The sequence below is a fragment of the Nicotiana tabacum genome, chromosome 19 (assembly GCF_000715075.1).
Source record: "Nicotiana tabacum cultivar K326 chromosome 19, ASM71507v2, whole genome shotgun sequence".
Lineage (NCBI taxonomy): Eukaryota > Viridiplantae > Streptophyta > Magnoliopsida > Solanales > Solanaceae > Nicotiana > Nicotiana tabacum.
The window spans coordinates 71,871,861-71,885,310 of record NC_134098.1 but is presented as its reverse complement, the minus strand read 5'-3'; the positions used below and the strand labels follow the sequence as shown (position 1 = coordinate 71,885,310).

Genomic DNA, 13,450 nt, shown 5'->3' with positions numbered 1-13,450 from the left:
GAAATTCGACCTTTATATTATAGTACCGAGTATATATTAAGTAGTAACAGAAGAGATAAAGGAACAAAGCAAATAAGGAAAATATAGGAACTATATATGCAGAAAAATCTAATCTGAAAAATTCCCAAACAAGAAAAAATAAACAGAGAGAGACTCCACACTCTCTCCTCTCTCTTTCTCCCTCTCGATCTATACTTTCTCTCTGAGAAAAGCTTCGATCCCAAATTTCTCAAACCCTAACCCTAGATCTCTTCATTCCAAATCTACGCACAATTTCTTCACATATATCGATTTGATTTCTGGTTCGGTGTGTGTAGATAGTTTCAATTTCGATTTGCTGATCCGATGGCGAGCATAAAGGTGGTGAACAGATCGGCATCGGCGGCGTTCGCGCCGGAGGCACCGTATCTGGCGGCGGGAACGATGGCGGGAGCGGTGGATCTGTCATTCAGCTCCACTGCGAATCTTGACATTTTCGAGGTCGATTTCGTATCGGATGATCGGCAGCTGATTCTCGCCGGTTCGGTTCCGAGTTCGGAGCGGTTCAATCGGCTATCTTGGGGTAAATGTCAATCGAACTCGGAGGAGTTCTCGCATGGAATCATTGCTGGTGGGCTTGTTGATGGCAACATTGGGCTTTGGAATCCGAAGCCTCTGATCTCGTAATTCCAATCTCTGTTTTCCTTAATTGAATAGTTATATTTCGTTTTCTTTTTCGTGGTTAGTTATCGAGTTCACGTTATTGCTCATTGTGATGATGTACTGTTCATTTGCGCATGTATAGGAAGAATTCTTCATGTAGAAGAGATGAACTAAATGCAGACGTTTAGTGTCTTCAAAATTTGTTCTTTTGGTGAAATGGTAGTGCTGTAAATGAACTAGATCAGCTATTTGAGTTCCAGGTTTCCTTGCATATTTGAAGGACAGGATTCCTTTGATTTTGGTACCTTAAATGCACTTTCTTTGTGCTGAAATATTAATAAAATTATTTATTATTATCATTAATAAATGCACAGGCTTGGTGATTATTGTGGAGTAATTGATCTGGGATGTTTAGAAGTTGGGTTGGCAGTGAGGAGTGAGTAGTGTTTCTGATTACTCCTTCTAAGTCAAGGAATTAAAGTGATCATGTCTTTTCAAAAGAATTTATTTATGGTTGAACTATGTTTGCTGACATAACTTGGACAGGAGAATTTTCGAACCAATCATCTCTTATCTCCCTAACCTAGTGGGGCATACTTTTGTCGTTTAATTTTTCTAAAGATTTTTAATGTTCATGTTATGTACAGAATGTACGTGGCAATATATTGATGTGACACACAATATGTGTGACCTGTTATGGGCATGTAGCACTGCTGAATCCAAAGTTGCTGTCTGCATTTTACTCTTACATTTTTCAACCAAAAAAAAATGAAAAAAATAAACCCTCCTGATAAAGGTTGTTCCAACTTCCAATTTAACCTCTTTTGAGAGAAGTTCATTGAGACCCTTTTTGTTGTCTTCTTTAAACCTATGCTTGTAGCCTTGTAGGGAAAGAATTCTTTTTGTTCTTGTTTACTTAGTATTGAGAAAGGTGTAAAAAGGTAGCAAGACTAATTTGTTATAATTTACTGGTGAAAGACAGGGGCAGAATATCACTTTTTATGATGCTATTACGAATTTTTGCTTTGAGTAAATACATGATTCTTTTGATCTTGCAACCTCGACCTTATATAATTTTATTGCCGTCCTTTCTTTGGAAGTAGAAAAGGTTCTGAGGCAATTGAAAGTGCTCTTGTCGGAAATCTGTCGAGGCACAGAGGGCCTGTAAGTTTTACCACTTCGCTATTTTTGCATGCTTCTGTTCTTTTTGTGGACATATTTTGATATTTCCTGTGATTATCTAATATATTTTCTCATAAATCTAATTGTTAGGTTCGTGGATTGGAGTTTAATGGGTTTACTCCAAATCTCCTTGCATCTGGAGCTGATGAAGGTGAAATCTGTATATGGGATATTGCGAAACCTTCAGAACCTAGCCATTTCCCTCCCCTTAAAGTAAGTAATATTTGACATTAAATATTTTTATTAGCATTTCTCATGCAATGCTTGTTTATAAATTCTACTATTCTATTACCCTCCTGGACGTCCTCTAAGTCCAACACAGTACAATGGAGATAACCGAGGAAAAATGATATAGCTTCTTGCATTTTTCTGTAGCTGTTCATTCAAGTCAAATGTAAAGCACGACGCCCCAATCCTTAAAATGCTCCCCTGTATCTTGTTGGTTTTTTAAAATGGATTGGTATTCTGGATTCTAATCGAGTAACAGTAGTTGCTCTTGATAAGTGATAGCCACTGTGAAAAGAGAAAGCAAGAAGAGAAAACTTCTCGGTTGAAATTGGTAATTAACATGCAAGATGACGCTTCAGGGCTTGAGCACAACACGTGATGTGTGGTTAGATTCATGTCACAGGTTCGAATCCTGCCGCATGCAAAAGCGTGGTATTTAAGTGTAGATGTATAGAGGAGTGATCCCATTATCCTCCAAGTTACGAACCTCAGCCCAGTGTTGGTAAAAGCATGCGAAGCGAGGGTCTATCGCTTCTTTAGTATGAGGCAGACGAGGTTGAAGAAGCAATTGCTTCAGTCAACGAAGCGCTGAATCGAAAATAGGAGTGCCGAGACGGAGACTGAAAATAGGAGTGCCGTTCCAGTGGCACCATTTCTTCAGGCAATATTGATCCTCTTTCTTATGGAGCAAGTTATAAGGAACTAGCCAAAGGTTGATGCTCCAGCATATGTTTTTAGACCTGATCAACTCCAGTTTGCTGTTTGGGAGATGAATGTTTTTGGGAACACTATTTAACTTTTGAGAAGTTCCTACATGCCCTCATCTTAAGATAATCTCTGAAGGTTTCATCTCTTTTTGTTGCTCGTTAGGCTTGTCTTTATCATTGATATCTGACATAGTCTGGCCTTTGTTGTGTCCTTAGTCATCTCCCATTTGTTGTTTATGCCATCATGTGTTTGTAAACATCTTGATTGCAACCTTGGAATTTTGAAGTCAAGGATTGCATGAACCTCACTAACATTTATAGGAAGAGGGCAGCGCACAACAAGGAGTGGTTGGGAGGTTGTCGAGGAGGGTTTTGACTCGTGGGGTTTACTGTACTGATGACTTTGTAATAAATACTAATGCGACATAGTATGAGAAGGGCTGTTGCTTCGCACAAATGGTCTTTGTGTTTGGTTAAAACCATGTGGTGTGAAGCCACTTTGAGCCCGGATATTGACTGAACACCTCAAAGTTAGAATCCAGCCTGCTTACAAAAACAAGTCAGATTCCAGCCAGTCTGCGTGCCGATGTAGGGCTTTTGGCCCCAAGGGCATGTGTCGTTAACGAAGTTACTTTTTTAATATTGTCCTACACACGCCCTCTGTCGTTAACTAAGTTACTGCGGTGACCGCCTTGCACATTGTAATGGAGCTAACAAACTCACTTTTGTTCTTTCTTTCTTTTGTACTATATGCATTTACTTGATGCCATTAATGCCACTTCAGCTAAAAAAAGGATTGTAGTGACCGCCTTGAAATGCGATTTCCACTTAATAGTGGTAGAATCTTTGATAAATGACTTAAATATGCAATGTAGTATTGTAAGTGGCTGAGTGACATTGCTGTCATAATCCACTGAGATTTAACCCTTTTGTAGCTCCAGTTCATGTATTCTATTCTCTTGTTAGGGTCTTCACCTTAGGGTTGAAGCTTTAAGAATATTCTACACAGTAGTCTTTAATGATTCTCGACATAAAAATAATTATCTAGAAACAACGAATTGGAGTTAAAGGTTTTTCTTTAATTGTTTTAAAGGGACATGTTTTGGTGAAAATAGATGACGTCCTTTTTTGGGCTCTGGTGCTTCTCTTTTCAGTGATCGGTTCACCAGCGTCGTGCCTTTTCGGTGACAGTTTTGGGTTTCAAACTATCAAACTTAAATGAAATAAATAGAAGTGTTCATTGTCCAGAAGAATAAACTTTCAGATTAAGTATTCAAGCAAGTGAACATAATATGGAAGTAGGGTGAAGTTCTGAGTTCGAGTCTTATTTCCATCCATTAGCAAAAAAAAGGTATTCCCGCATGTTTTGCCCCCTAAATATGAGGGGGGGGGTGTCAGTCCCTTTTTTTTTGTTTTTTTTGTTGTAACAAGGGTCGTTGTCGCCCCAACTTGCATGCACCTTGCTATTCCGCCAGGCACGTTGCTACAACCCGTAAGTACAGGTGGTGGGTAAACCTGTCCCACTAAGGTCGGAACAGATGGACTCTCACTGAGTTTTGTAGTTATGCTTCCTTATAAGTGGCATGCAAGTAACTAATTATGGAACTGATGGTTTAAGCAGATAAAAGTGTGGCTTTAAATCACAGCAGAAATTTTAGTTTAATTGTGTGTTTCAGTTAATGATGGTTTTGATCTGCTGTTGTTTTCTCTTGCTATCCGCTCTTCCTGGCCTATAAACATGCTATAGTTTATAGGCCTATAAAAAAAAACATGCTGTAGTTTATTGGAAAGTTCTCGATTTTGACAATCTATTTAAGGTATTTACTTAGATTCTAACTCCTTTTTGCAGGGTAGTGGATCATCGACTCAAGGTGAAATTTCCTATGTATCGTGGAATAGCAAGGTTCAGCATATATTGGCTTCCACTTCGCTTAACGGGACAACTGGTAAGCAAGAAGCGGAGGTTGCCCTGTGTTATTCTTCTATTGAGGGTTGCCGTAATATCCTCTTTTTTCTTTTCTTATTTCAGTTGTGTGGGACTTGAAGAAGCAGAAGCCTGTGATAAGGTAAGCAGTTGTCCATAAGATGTATGCTTTAATTGTTATTATATTCAATTTTACCTTCTAAAAAAATTGTTATTATTTTCAAGAGTTACTATAAGTGGAAACATTTCTCCTGCAATTTATGAGTAAAGAAATAATGACATTCAAACCTCCATTGGGCTACTATGCAGTTTCGCAGATTCTGTTAAAAGGCGGTGTTCTGTATTGCAGTGGCATCCTGATGTTGCCACACAGCTCATCGTTGCTTCCGATGAAGATGGTTCACCAGCACTTAGGGTAAGAATTCTACTCTTCTATCTTTCTTGGGCTTGTTGTAATTAGTAGCTGACTAATATATTATTCGTTCAGCTGTGGGATATGCGGAATGTAATGTCTCCTGTGAAAGAGTTTGTGGGTCACACTAAAGGTTAGTGCACCTGAAAGCTTGTCTCTTCCATCTTTGCAAGCTTGTCACGAGTCATATAATTCCATGTTTCAACTGTCTTAGAACATGCAAGTTTGAAGAGACAAATGATGGTGGAATTATATCTTACAGATGGCTGAACTCTATTAAGCACTTGCAAAAACTATTGCTGAGCTAGCCCATATAGATGCAGTCAATTCATGATTATAATCACTTTGTTAAAAAAAGAAAAAGTAAAAGAAATGCAACTGTTATAGACCGGCACGGCAATGGTAGTGTATTCCAGTGCACGACAAATGATCTGCAAAATTTCATTGTATGCAAGTGGATATATTTTTCTAAAACACATGACTGGACAGCCTGGGTGCGATGGTGTTTCTTAAGGTGAATCAAGTGTAAAAGTCAAGTGATTTGTTTGTTTTCTGTTCCTTTAACTTGTAGCCCTTTCTTCTTTGCTGCTCTCTCAATGTCTTCCTGTCTTTTGCTGATAAGGCATCCGCCTGAAATGCTTCACCATTTTGAGATATGAGGGTTTTGGTACTGAATAGGCTTGGTCCATTTTGAGTGTTAATTATACTACTTTCTCTGGGGGCCTTTGGCCAAAGAAAGAAAACTTTTGCAGCATTTTACTGGTTTCTATATGCTAGTTATCCAACATGATGCCAGTGGGTGCAAGCAGAATCTGATTAGCAATTACACTATGAGGAGAGCAACATCATGATTGGCTGGTAGGATTTGGAAGGAAAAGGAAGGAGATATAACTATAGCAATTTTGTGTTTAAATCATCTTCAGTCCTTTATCCCCCATTCCTTTCATTCTTATGAACGCAGCTAGAATCACTTCATCCTGTACCCAGCATGGAATGCTGAGAATTGAGATATGGCATGGTGGAGGAAGAAGAGAGTAAATGGATAAATGGGAAGGGATGTGAGGTAGAGGGAGCACAAACTACCTTTGGAAGATTTAATGAATATCAAATTCATGCCACTTAGTGCAATAGTCTAAGTTTTGAACCTTGCTTTTAATAGAATTTTAAAAACTTTCGGAGTGAGGAAATAATTTGTTTGACTTTCCTAACCTGTAACAAGGAAAACCAGTACTAAATATAAACCAAGGGCTCAATTCCCATTATCTCGCTCTTCAGATATTCAACAATATCTTATATTCAAAGTCCTTAAGCAACCAATAAAAGCAGCATATTGGTGTGACATACCTCAAAAATTCTGTTATAAGATAATTTGATCTTAAAGGAAAAGATACAGTTTTAGTTTATCTATGAAGTACATTCCATACTATATTTATATGCTAAATTTTCCATTCAGGTGTCATTGCAATGTCCTGGTGCCCCCTTGACAGCTCCTACTTGCTTACTTGTGCTAAAGATAACCGCACTATCTGCTGGGATGTCGTGTCTGGAGAGGTGAATGAAATTTTAGCTTGTTCATATCCTCATACTGTCAATTTCTGCTTTTTGTTTCATAACTTTCTTAGTTGTTCTCTGTTGACCTTCTCTTTGTGGTAAAGGTTCTTGAACCAGAGAATTCTTGCTTATTCTTTTGTTATATTATCCATGGAAAGCTCCAAAGAGAAGTAACAATTGGTGTATTGTTTAACTTTGACAGATTGTCTCCGAATTGCCAGCTGGAACCAATTGGAATTTTGATGTACATTGGTATCCGAAGTGTCCAGGGGTTATATCAGCATCATCATTTGATGGAAAAATTGGCATTTACAACATAGAGGTCTGTTCCTCTTAAGTTATAAATATCCTTTATTTATCAGATTGCAATGTACAGCAAATAACTTGAAAAAACATTCTCTGCCTCCTTGTCCTTTAACATTTCTATTATTCCGCTACTATTTTGAGTTGAGATATGCTGTCTAGCTAAAAATACTGTACAAGGACAGGCATGTATGGCAATATCCCTCGTTAGAATGACTTAAGCTGCCAAATACTAGATGTTTCTCGTGTCCCAGATGGCTAATGCTTGGTATTGTGATTGCTCGTCCAATAGGACAAACATATGATATTGTGAAACTGGAAAACTTTTTTTTTCCCTTACACTTTTTGAATTGTTGTTGTTTTCCTCTACCCACTACCTTTTTTGTTTTGATTGGTAAGTGTGGTCCTCAAATTCATATGTTTTATAGGGGTGTGGTCGAGCTGGTGATGGAGATGGTTATTTTGGCGCAGGTATGATGATATTTTATTGATCTTCTTCCTTCCCCTTCTCTAAATTTTTTCTCTCAACATCCTTGGGGTTCGGGACATCAGGCTATATGTTTCAGTTGAATGTAGGAAGTTGTCAACATAGTTGAACCAAGGTGCATGCTTATTGCTTAGAGACATTTACATACTATGGTCAGTCAACTTTTTTAACGTAATATTTGATTTCTTTAAAAAGTATCTTGGCTACTTGGGGACTTGATGTGGATCTCTAGATATCAAGATATGAGAGGGCCCGTAGCTAAAAAGCTAAAAATAGAAAATGAAAAGATCCCTGTAAATTATGCCTATATTTTGAATAAGGAAGATAGACAGGTATTACAAGTGCATCTTCCTGAACTATTATGTAGTACCCATGTGGGGTGGGGTGACGTAATGGGTTTTTATGGGTTTACAGCTTGCCTGGTATTGTTTTTCTGCATTATTTTATGGCACTTCTCTTGGTCTCTCTTCTGCTTTAAATGAAAAACAATTGTGATCCTTGTATTAATCTATTTGGGGTTTTCATTTGCATTACGTGTGCTGATCAGCTCCTTTACGAGCTCCAAAGTGGTGGTCTAAGAAAAAAGCTGGAGTGTCATTTGGCTTTGGTGGAAAGCTTGTTTCATTCCATGCTGCAGATGCTCCAACTGGATCGACAGAGGTATGCCGGTGTATGTCCTGTAATTTCCTCCTTCACTGACATTTGCTTTGCTAAAACTTTACTCCTTTCCAGGTCCATGTGCATAACGTAGTCACTGAAGAAGGTTTGGTTAGTCGGTCTTCTGAATTCGAGACTGCGATTCAGAATGGCGAGAAAACTTCGCTGAGGCTTTTCTGTGAAAAGAAATGTCAAGAGTCAGAGTATGCCTTTTCCTCAAATTGGTGAAATTTCTCTTTCATAAGTTGCATTCATCTGCCGGCTTACACTTGCTTGCCTGCGCTTTCTACAGATCTCCAGGTGAAAAGGAAGTGTGGGGCTTCTTGAAGGTTATGTTTGAAGAGGATGGGGATGCAAGGACAAAATTGCTTTCCCATCTTGGTTTCACTCTGCCTGTTGATGAAAAAGATACTATGCAGAATGATATATCTGAGCAAGTAAATGCCCTTGCCCTTGATGAGGATCTTTCAGGTAAAGAGGCTGTGAACAAAGAGAACTTAATGCATGTGACGGACAATGGGGAAGATTTCTTTAACAATCTTCCGAGTCCCAAAGCTGATACACCGGTGTCAACATCTGTGAGCTCCTTTGCTGTTGACGAGTCAGTTGATGTGAAGGAATCCCAACCAGAAGTGGATGTACAAGAGGAGAATGCGGACACATCATTCGATGAAACTGTTCAACGTGCATTGGTTGTTGGTGACTATAAGGGGGCTGTTGCACAATGCATATCTGCAAATAGAATGGCTGATGCACTGGTTATTGCTCATGTTGGTGGTGCTTCTTTGTGGGAGCAAACTCGTGATCAATACCTTAAAACGAGTCAGTTTTCTTACCTCAGGGTAAGATCTATTTATATCATTGCTGTCATTTTCCAAAATGGAGACAAGTCCATGCTCATGAAAATTTGATATTTCGGTCTAAACAATAACGTCAGGTTGTTGCTGCTATGGTCAACAACGATCTAATGAGCCTTGTAAATACCCGGCCATTGAAATCCTGGAAGGAAACACTTGCACTCCTTTGCACCGTGAGTTGTTCTACCTTACATCCTAATCATTGTTTTCATTTTATGTTAATTGGGTGGGTGTGTAAGGGGCATTATGAAAAGTTCATTGACATAGGGCAGAAATATGAAATTCTGCTCTGATCCAAACAATTAGTGTACACCTTTGGGATGTATACTGAGGACAGTTTTTGTCTTATCCATCTGAAGTGATGTTCACATGTTAATCTGATCATCACTTTCATGCAGTTTGCTCCACAAGATGAATGGACTTCATTGTGCGATACACTTGCTTCAAGACTCTTGGCTGCTGGTGAAACCCTTCCAGCAACACTGTGTTACATATGTGCAGGGAACATTGATAAAACTATAGAAATATGGTCAAGGACTTTAGCAGGAAAGCGTGATGGAAAATCATATGTTGACCTACTTCAGGTATTGCATTCAGATTTTTCTGAGCTTTCTATGTTATGGTTAAGACACTTCACACTATTTTCTGTTCCTTCCTGTAGGATTTAATGGAAAAGACGATAGTCTTTGCATTGGCAACTGGCCAGAAGAGATTTAGTGCTTCTCTTTGCAAGCTTCTTGAGAAGTATGCTGAAATCCTTGCAAGTCAGGGGCTTTTAACTACTGCAATGGAATACTTGAAGCTTATGGGCTCTGAGGAATTGTCACCTGAATTGACTATCTTACGAGATCGTATTGCACTCTCCACTGAACCAGGTCAATATGTTTTGCAATGCTAGAGTTCTCTGTTATAGAATGATACTATTATGCAGCTGGCCGTTGTACCTCTCTTTTTCATGTTGATAACTATCATGTGGTTTGGTTAAGCTTGGCTCTTCTTCAAAAATTTTGGTCCTTCGTGCTTTCATTAGAGCACTTGTATGCCTGAGAAATAAGGGAGCAGCTGATTGAAGCTTATTACCGAGATTCATGTCTTGTAGAGAATTTCTTACACCACTTTAGTTATATTTAGGAAGTATAGTATCATTTGCCTTTATCTTACTTGGCTGTTTTAGTGTTTACACTACCGACATGTAAACTTGTTTGCATATAAGCATAAATGTCCTTTTTTAAGCTTTGTAAGGCTAACATGTTTGTCTCTCCCTTCACCTAATAAAAAGAGTTAACTATAGACATGCATGACTATGGTGTAAAGAAGGTAGATATGGCTGTTTGTGATATTTAAAGTAGTAGTATTTATGATTTCCCTCTCCCTGTACCTGTTTTTTTTTTTTTAATTTGAATTTTGGGCTGCTTTTTATGGCGTATGTAGTCTGGTTTTTATTTATGCAATGACGGTTTTTCAAGTCTGGTAGTATTCTTTATTTCAAGCCAATCGACTAAGTGCTGATAGTTCAATCCTTTCAAACAGCTAAGCTGATGATTTTTAGCATATGGTCTTTGCAGCTAAAGATGCATCAAAATCTATAGCGTTTGACAACTCACAACTGCACAGTGGATCCGGCTATGTTGCTGATCAATCTGGTTATGGCATGGTTGATCCTTCTCAGCATTATTATCCGGTATTATCTTCTTCCACTCTTAGTGGCCCATTATTTTTGTTTTGTATTATTTATCCCTCTTTAATTTCTCTCTCCCCAGGAGCAACCATCCAAGCCGCAGCCAAGCATTTCGAACAGTCCTTATGCTGAGAATTATCAACAACCATTTGGTTCTTCATACAGTAGCGGCTTTAATGCTCCTGTCCCATACCAACCTGCTCCACAGCAAAACATTCAGCAACCAAACATATTTCTGCCTACTCCAACTCCTCCAGTTCCTCAGGTATACACTTTTTGGTTTCCTTTCTCTTGGATGTAAAGATTTTTTTGCCAAATTAATAGCTGCCGTTGAGTTGAAACAGGTAGCTGCTTCTTGAAGCGCTTTAATCTGGAGTCATCTTTTCCTACTAATATACATTTTTCTCGTGTTTGCAGGGTAACATTCCTCCACCACCTGTTGCTACTCAGCCTGCTAAGACCTCCTTCATCCCATCAAATCCCCCTGCGCTGAGAAATGTGGAGCAATATCAGCAGCCGCCACATACCTTGGGTGCTCAGTTGTATCCCGTATGTTAAAAGATTTCCATTTTTCGCTTCAATCTAAGGGGGAGATTTGGTTTGGGCTAAAATAAATGTGTTGTCTTATGATTTTCATTGCATGTTCATTTCAGGGACCTGCTAATCCTGGTTATCCTGCCGGTCCTAATGTGCCTCCTTCATATGGCCCTAACCCTACTCAAGTCGGCCCAGCTTTTGGACAAAAGATGCCTCAGGTCGTAGCTCCTTCCCAAGCTCCTAGAGGATTTATGCCTGTTAATAATACAGTTCAGAGACCTGGAATGGCTCCAATGCAGCCTCCCAGTCCTACTCAGCCAGCTCAAGCCCAGCCACCAGCAGCTCCTGCTGCTCCTCCACCTACAGTTCAGACGGTGGATACCTCAAATGTTCCTGGTTTGCTTCTCTTCCACTTTAATACCTGTTTAATTCATGTTCATACTATCCTGTAGACTGGGCGGACCATGCAATCCCTTCTTACTAACATGTTACTTCTTTCCGTGCAATTATTGCTACCTATGGGTTGTGAATGTGGTCTTTAAGAAGTGCTCTTGTATTAACTGCACTGCACCATTGACAGACTTTCATGGTTTGTAACTAATGCTATCAAGTTACAGAAAGAATACAGTGTATTTTCTTGTGCAAGTTCTCACACTTGGATACTCCTATGGTACACCTGAAGTTTGTGTCCGGAAAAGCTCCTGTTGCTGCTATATTATAACCATTCTTCATAAGAAGGCCAATAAAGGAATAAACTTAGATAAATTTGCACTTTACCTTCGCGCCATCTTAAACTGTTTTGAATTTCTCCTAGATACTGTGCTTTAAACTACTGTGGTCTATGTTAGCATGTATTTCCTTCTTTCTATAATTCTTTTAATGGCAAGGTTGATGGCTGTGCTTGTAGGATCAACTTTTAAGTCTATAACTGGGAAATGAGGTTCTACTTTTTGTCCTTGCTTTCTTTAAATCACAATATGTGTAATAGAACGAATCTTTTGGTGTGTTGCAGCTCAGCAAAAGCCCGTGATAGCGACTTTGACAAGATTGTTCAATGAAACATCAGAGGCATTGGGTGGAGCACGAGCAAATCCAGCTAAGAAGCGTGAAATCGAGGATAACTCAAAGAAGTTAGGAGCGCTTTTTGCAAAATTAAATAGTGGGGACATATCTAAGAATGCATCGGAGAAACTTGTGCAACTTTGTCAGTCCTTGGACAATGGTGACTTCAGTACCGCCCTTCAGATACAGGTAGCTCTCTGGATAGATTATAGTTTCAGATCATTTGTTCTAGTATTGCTAGTAGAATATCATATGATCTCCGCGTGCTTCTTATATTTGCATATCCTTAGGTACTTCTCACCACAAGCGACTGGGATGAGTGCAACTTCTGGCTAGCAACACTAAAGCGAATGATTAAGATCAGACAGAGCTTCAGATAAATATGGCAGCCTTAACATTGGCCAGACTTAAGAATTTGAGATTTTGGGTTCAAATCTTCGTCGCCCGTGAGTTCAAATGGAAATATCATTTCTCCTATCTGGAGATGGGCGCCTTTAGATTGTCTTTGTAGTTGGATATTTTCTACCTCTTTTCTCACCCACTCTAGATATTGGTTTTTAGGGGCTTGCAAAATTTTGGGAAGAGGTTAGAGAGCTTAGTTCTCTGGACATGGTAACGATGTTTGATTATTTTTTACATTGTTAAAATATAGAGTTGGTTTTTTATTAACATATGCTTTGGTTGTAATCTGTCTGAAAACTAGTCATTATTCAATCTCGGATTATAGTAAAACTCATTGTTTAGTTTGCATAAATGCAACACTGTTAGTTTTTACTTGTCAGCAATTGATCTTTGGTACCCGATGAGTTTTGAGACTTTTGGTGACCCCCTTTAAATGCCTGTACTGGTGGTAGAATACTTGTTTGATCCTTTTCTCCGTGTTGAACATAGGCACATAGCAGCAAATTCAGTAGCTCTTGTAATAGCTAACAAATGGTTAGAATGTCCATTTTTCAATAAGAAAAGCTGCTAATCGTGTAAAGCGAAAGGTATCAAAGGATAAAAGTGTAGCTCCAAGTTAGGAAGGGTTAAAACTTAGAATTATTATTACCGAATGTTCGTTTGTAATCCATTAATTATTATCTTCCTGCTTGTCCCGAAGTTTAAAAGCCAAACGGTTAAATTTGTTGCACTTGAAAAATATATGCAGTGCACCTTCTTGAGTATTTCATGCATACGTGACAATGCACATTCAAACTAATGCCTTTATTGAAGTTGGGGGA

General features: G+C 38.8%; 1 protein-coding gene across 2 annotated transcripts; it reads left to right on the top strand.

Moving 5' to 3' along the window:
- LOC107774522 (protein transport protein SEC31 homolog B-like) lies at positions 1 to 12,981 on the top strand. 2 transcript variants are annotated; one of them, XM_016594071.2, is made up of 22 exons: positions 1 to 662; positions 1,746 to 1,806; positions 1,915 to 2,037; positions 4,609 to 4,705; positions 4,789 to 4,825; positions 4,993 to 5,098; positions 5,171 to 5,228; positions 6,549 to 6,646; positions 6,849 to 6,968; positions 7,378 to 7,420; positions 7,984 to 8,096; positions 8,169 to 8,296; positions 8,386 to 8,935; positions 9,031 to 9,123; positions 9,349 to 9,534; positions 9,612 to 9,825; positions 10,516 to 10,631; positions 10,711 to 10,893; positions 11,046 to 11,177; positions 11,282 to 11,561; positions 12,178 to 12,416; positions 12,518 to 12,981. In XM_016594071.2, exons 1-22 carry the CDS (start codon positions 346 to 348, stop codon positions 12,605 to 12,607), a joined length of 3,384 nt encoding a protein of 1,127 aa, XP_016449557.2. In that variant the 5' UTR covers positions 1 to 345; the 3' UTR covers positions 12,608 to 12,981. The 2 variants fall into 2 exon arrangements, with proteins under 2 accessions (XP_016449557.2, XP_075094083.1); XM_075237982.1 differs by having other exon boundaries at positions 56 to 662; positions 1,743 to 1,806.
- The last annotated feature ends 469 nt before the right edge of the window (positions 12,982 to 13,450 follow it).

Excerpts from the sequence above, each read along its gene's own strand:
- LOC107774522 (XM_075237982.1), top strand. The coding sequence starts at position 346 with ATGGCGAGCATAAAGGTGGTGAACAGATCGGCATCGGCGGCGTTCGCG. Across the intron at positions 5,229-6,548 it reads GTTTGTGGGTCACACTAAAG|GTGTCATTGCAATGTCCTGG; the intron begins GTTAGTGCACCT and ends TTTTCCATTCAG. Across the intron at positions 9,124-9,348 it reads CACTTGCACTCCTTTGCACC|TTTGCTCCACAAGATGAATG; the intron begins GTGAGTTGTTCT and ends ACTTTCATGCAG.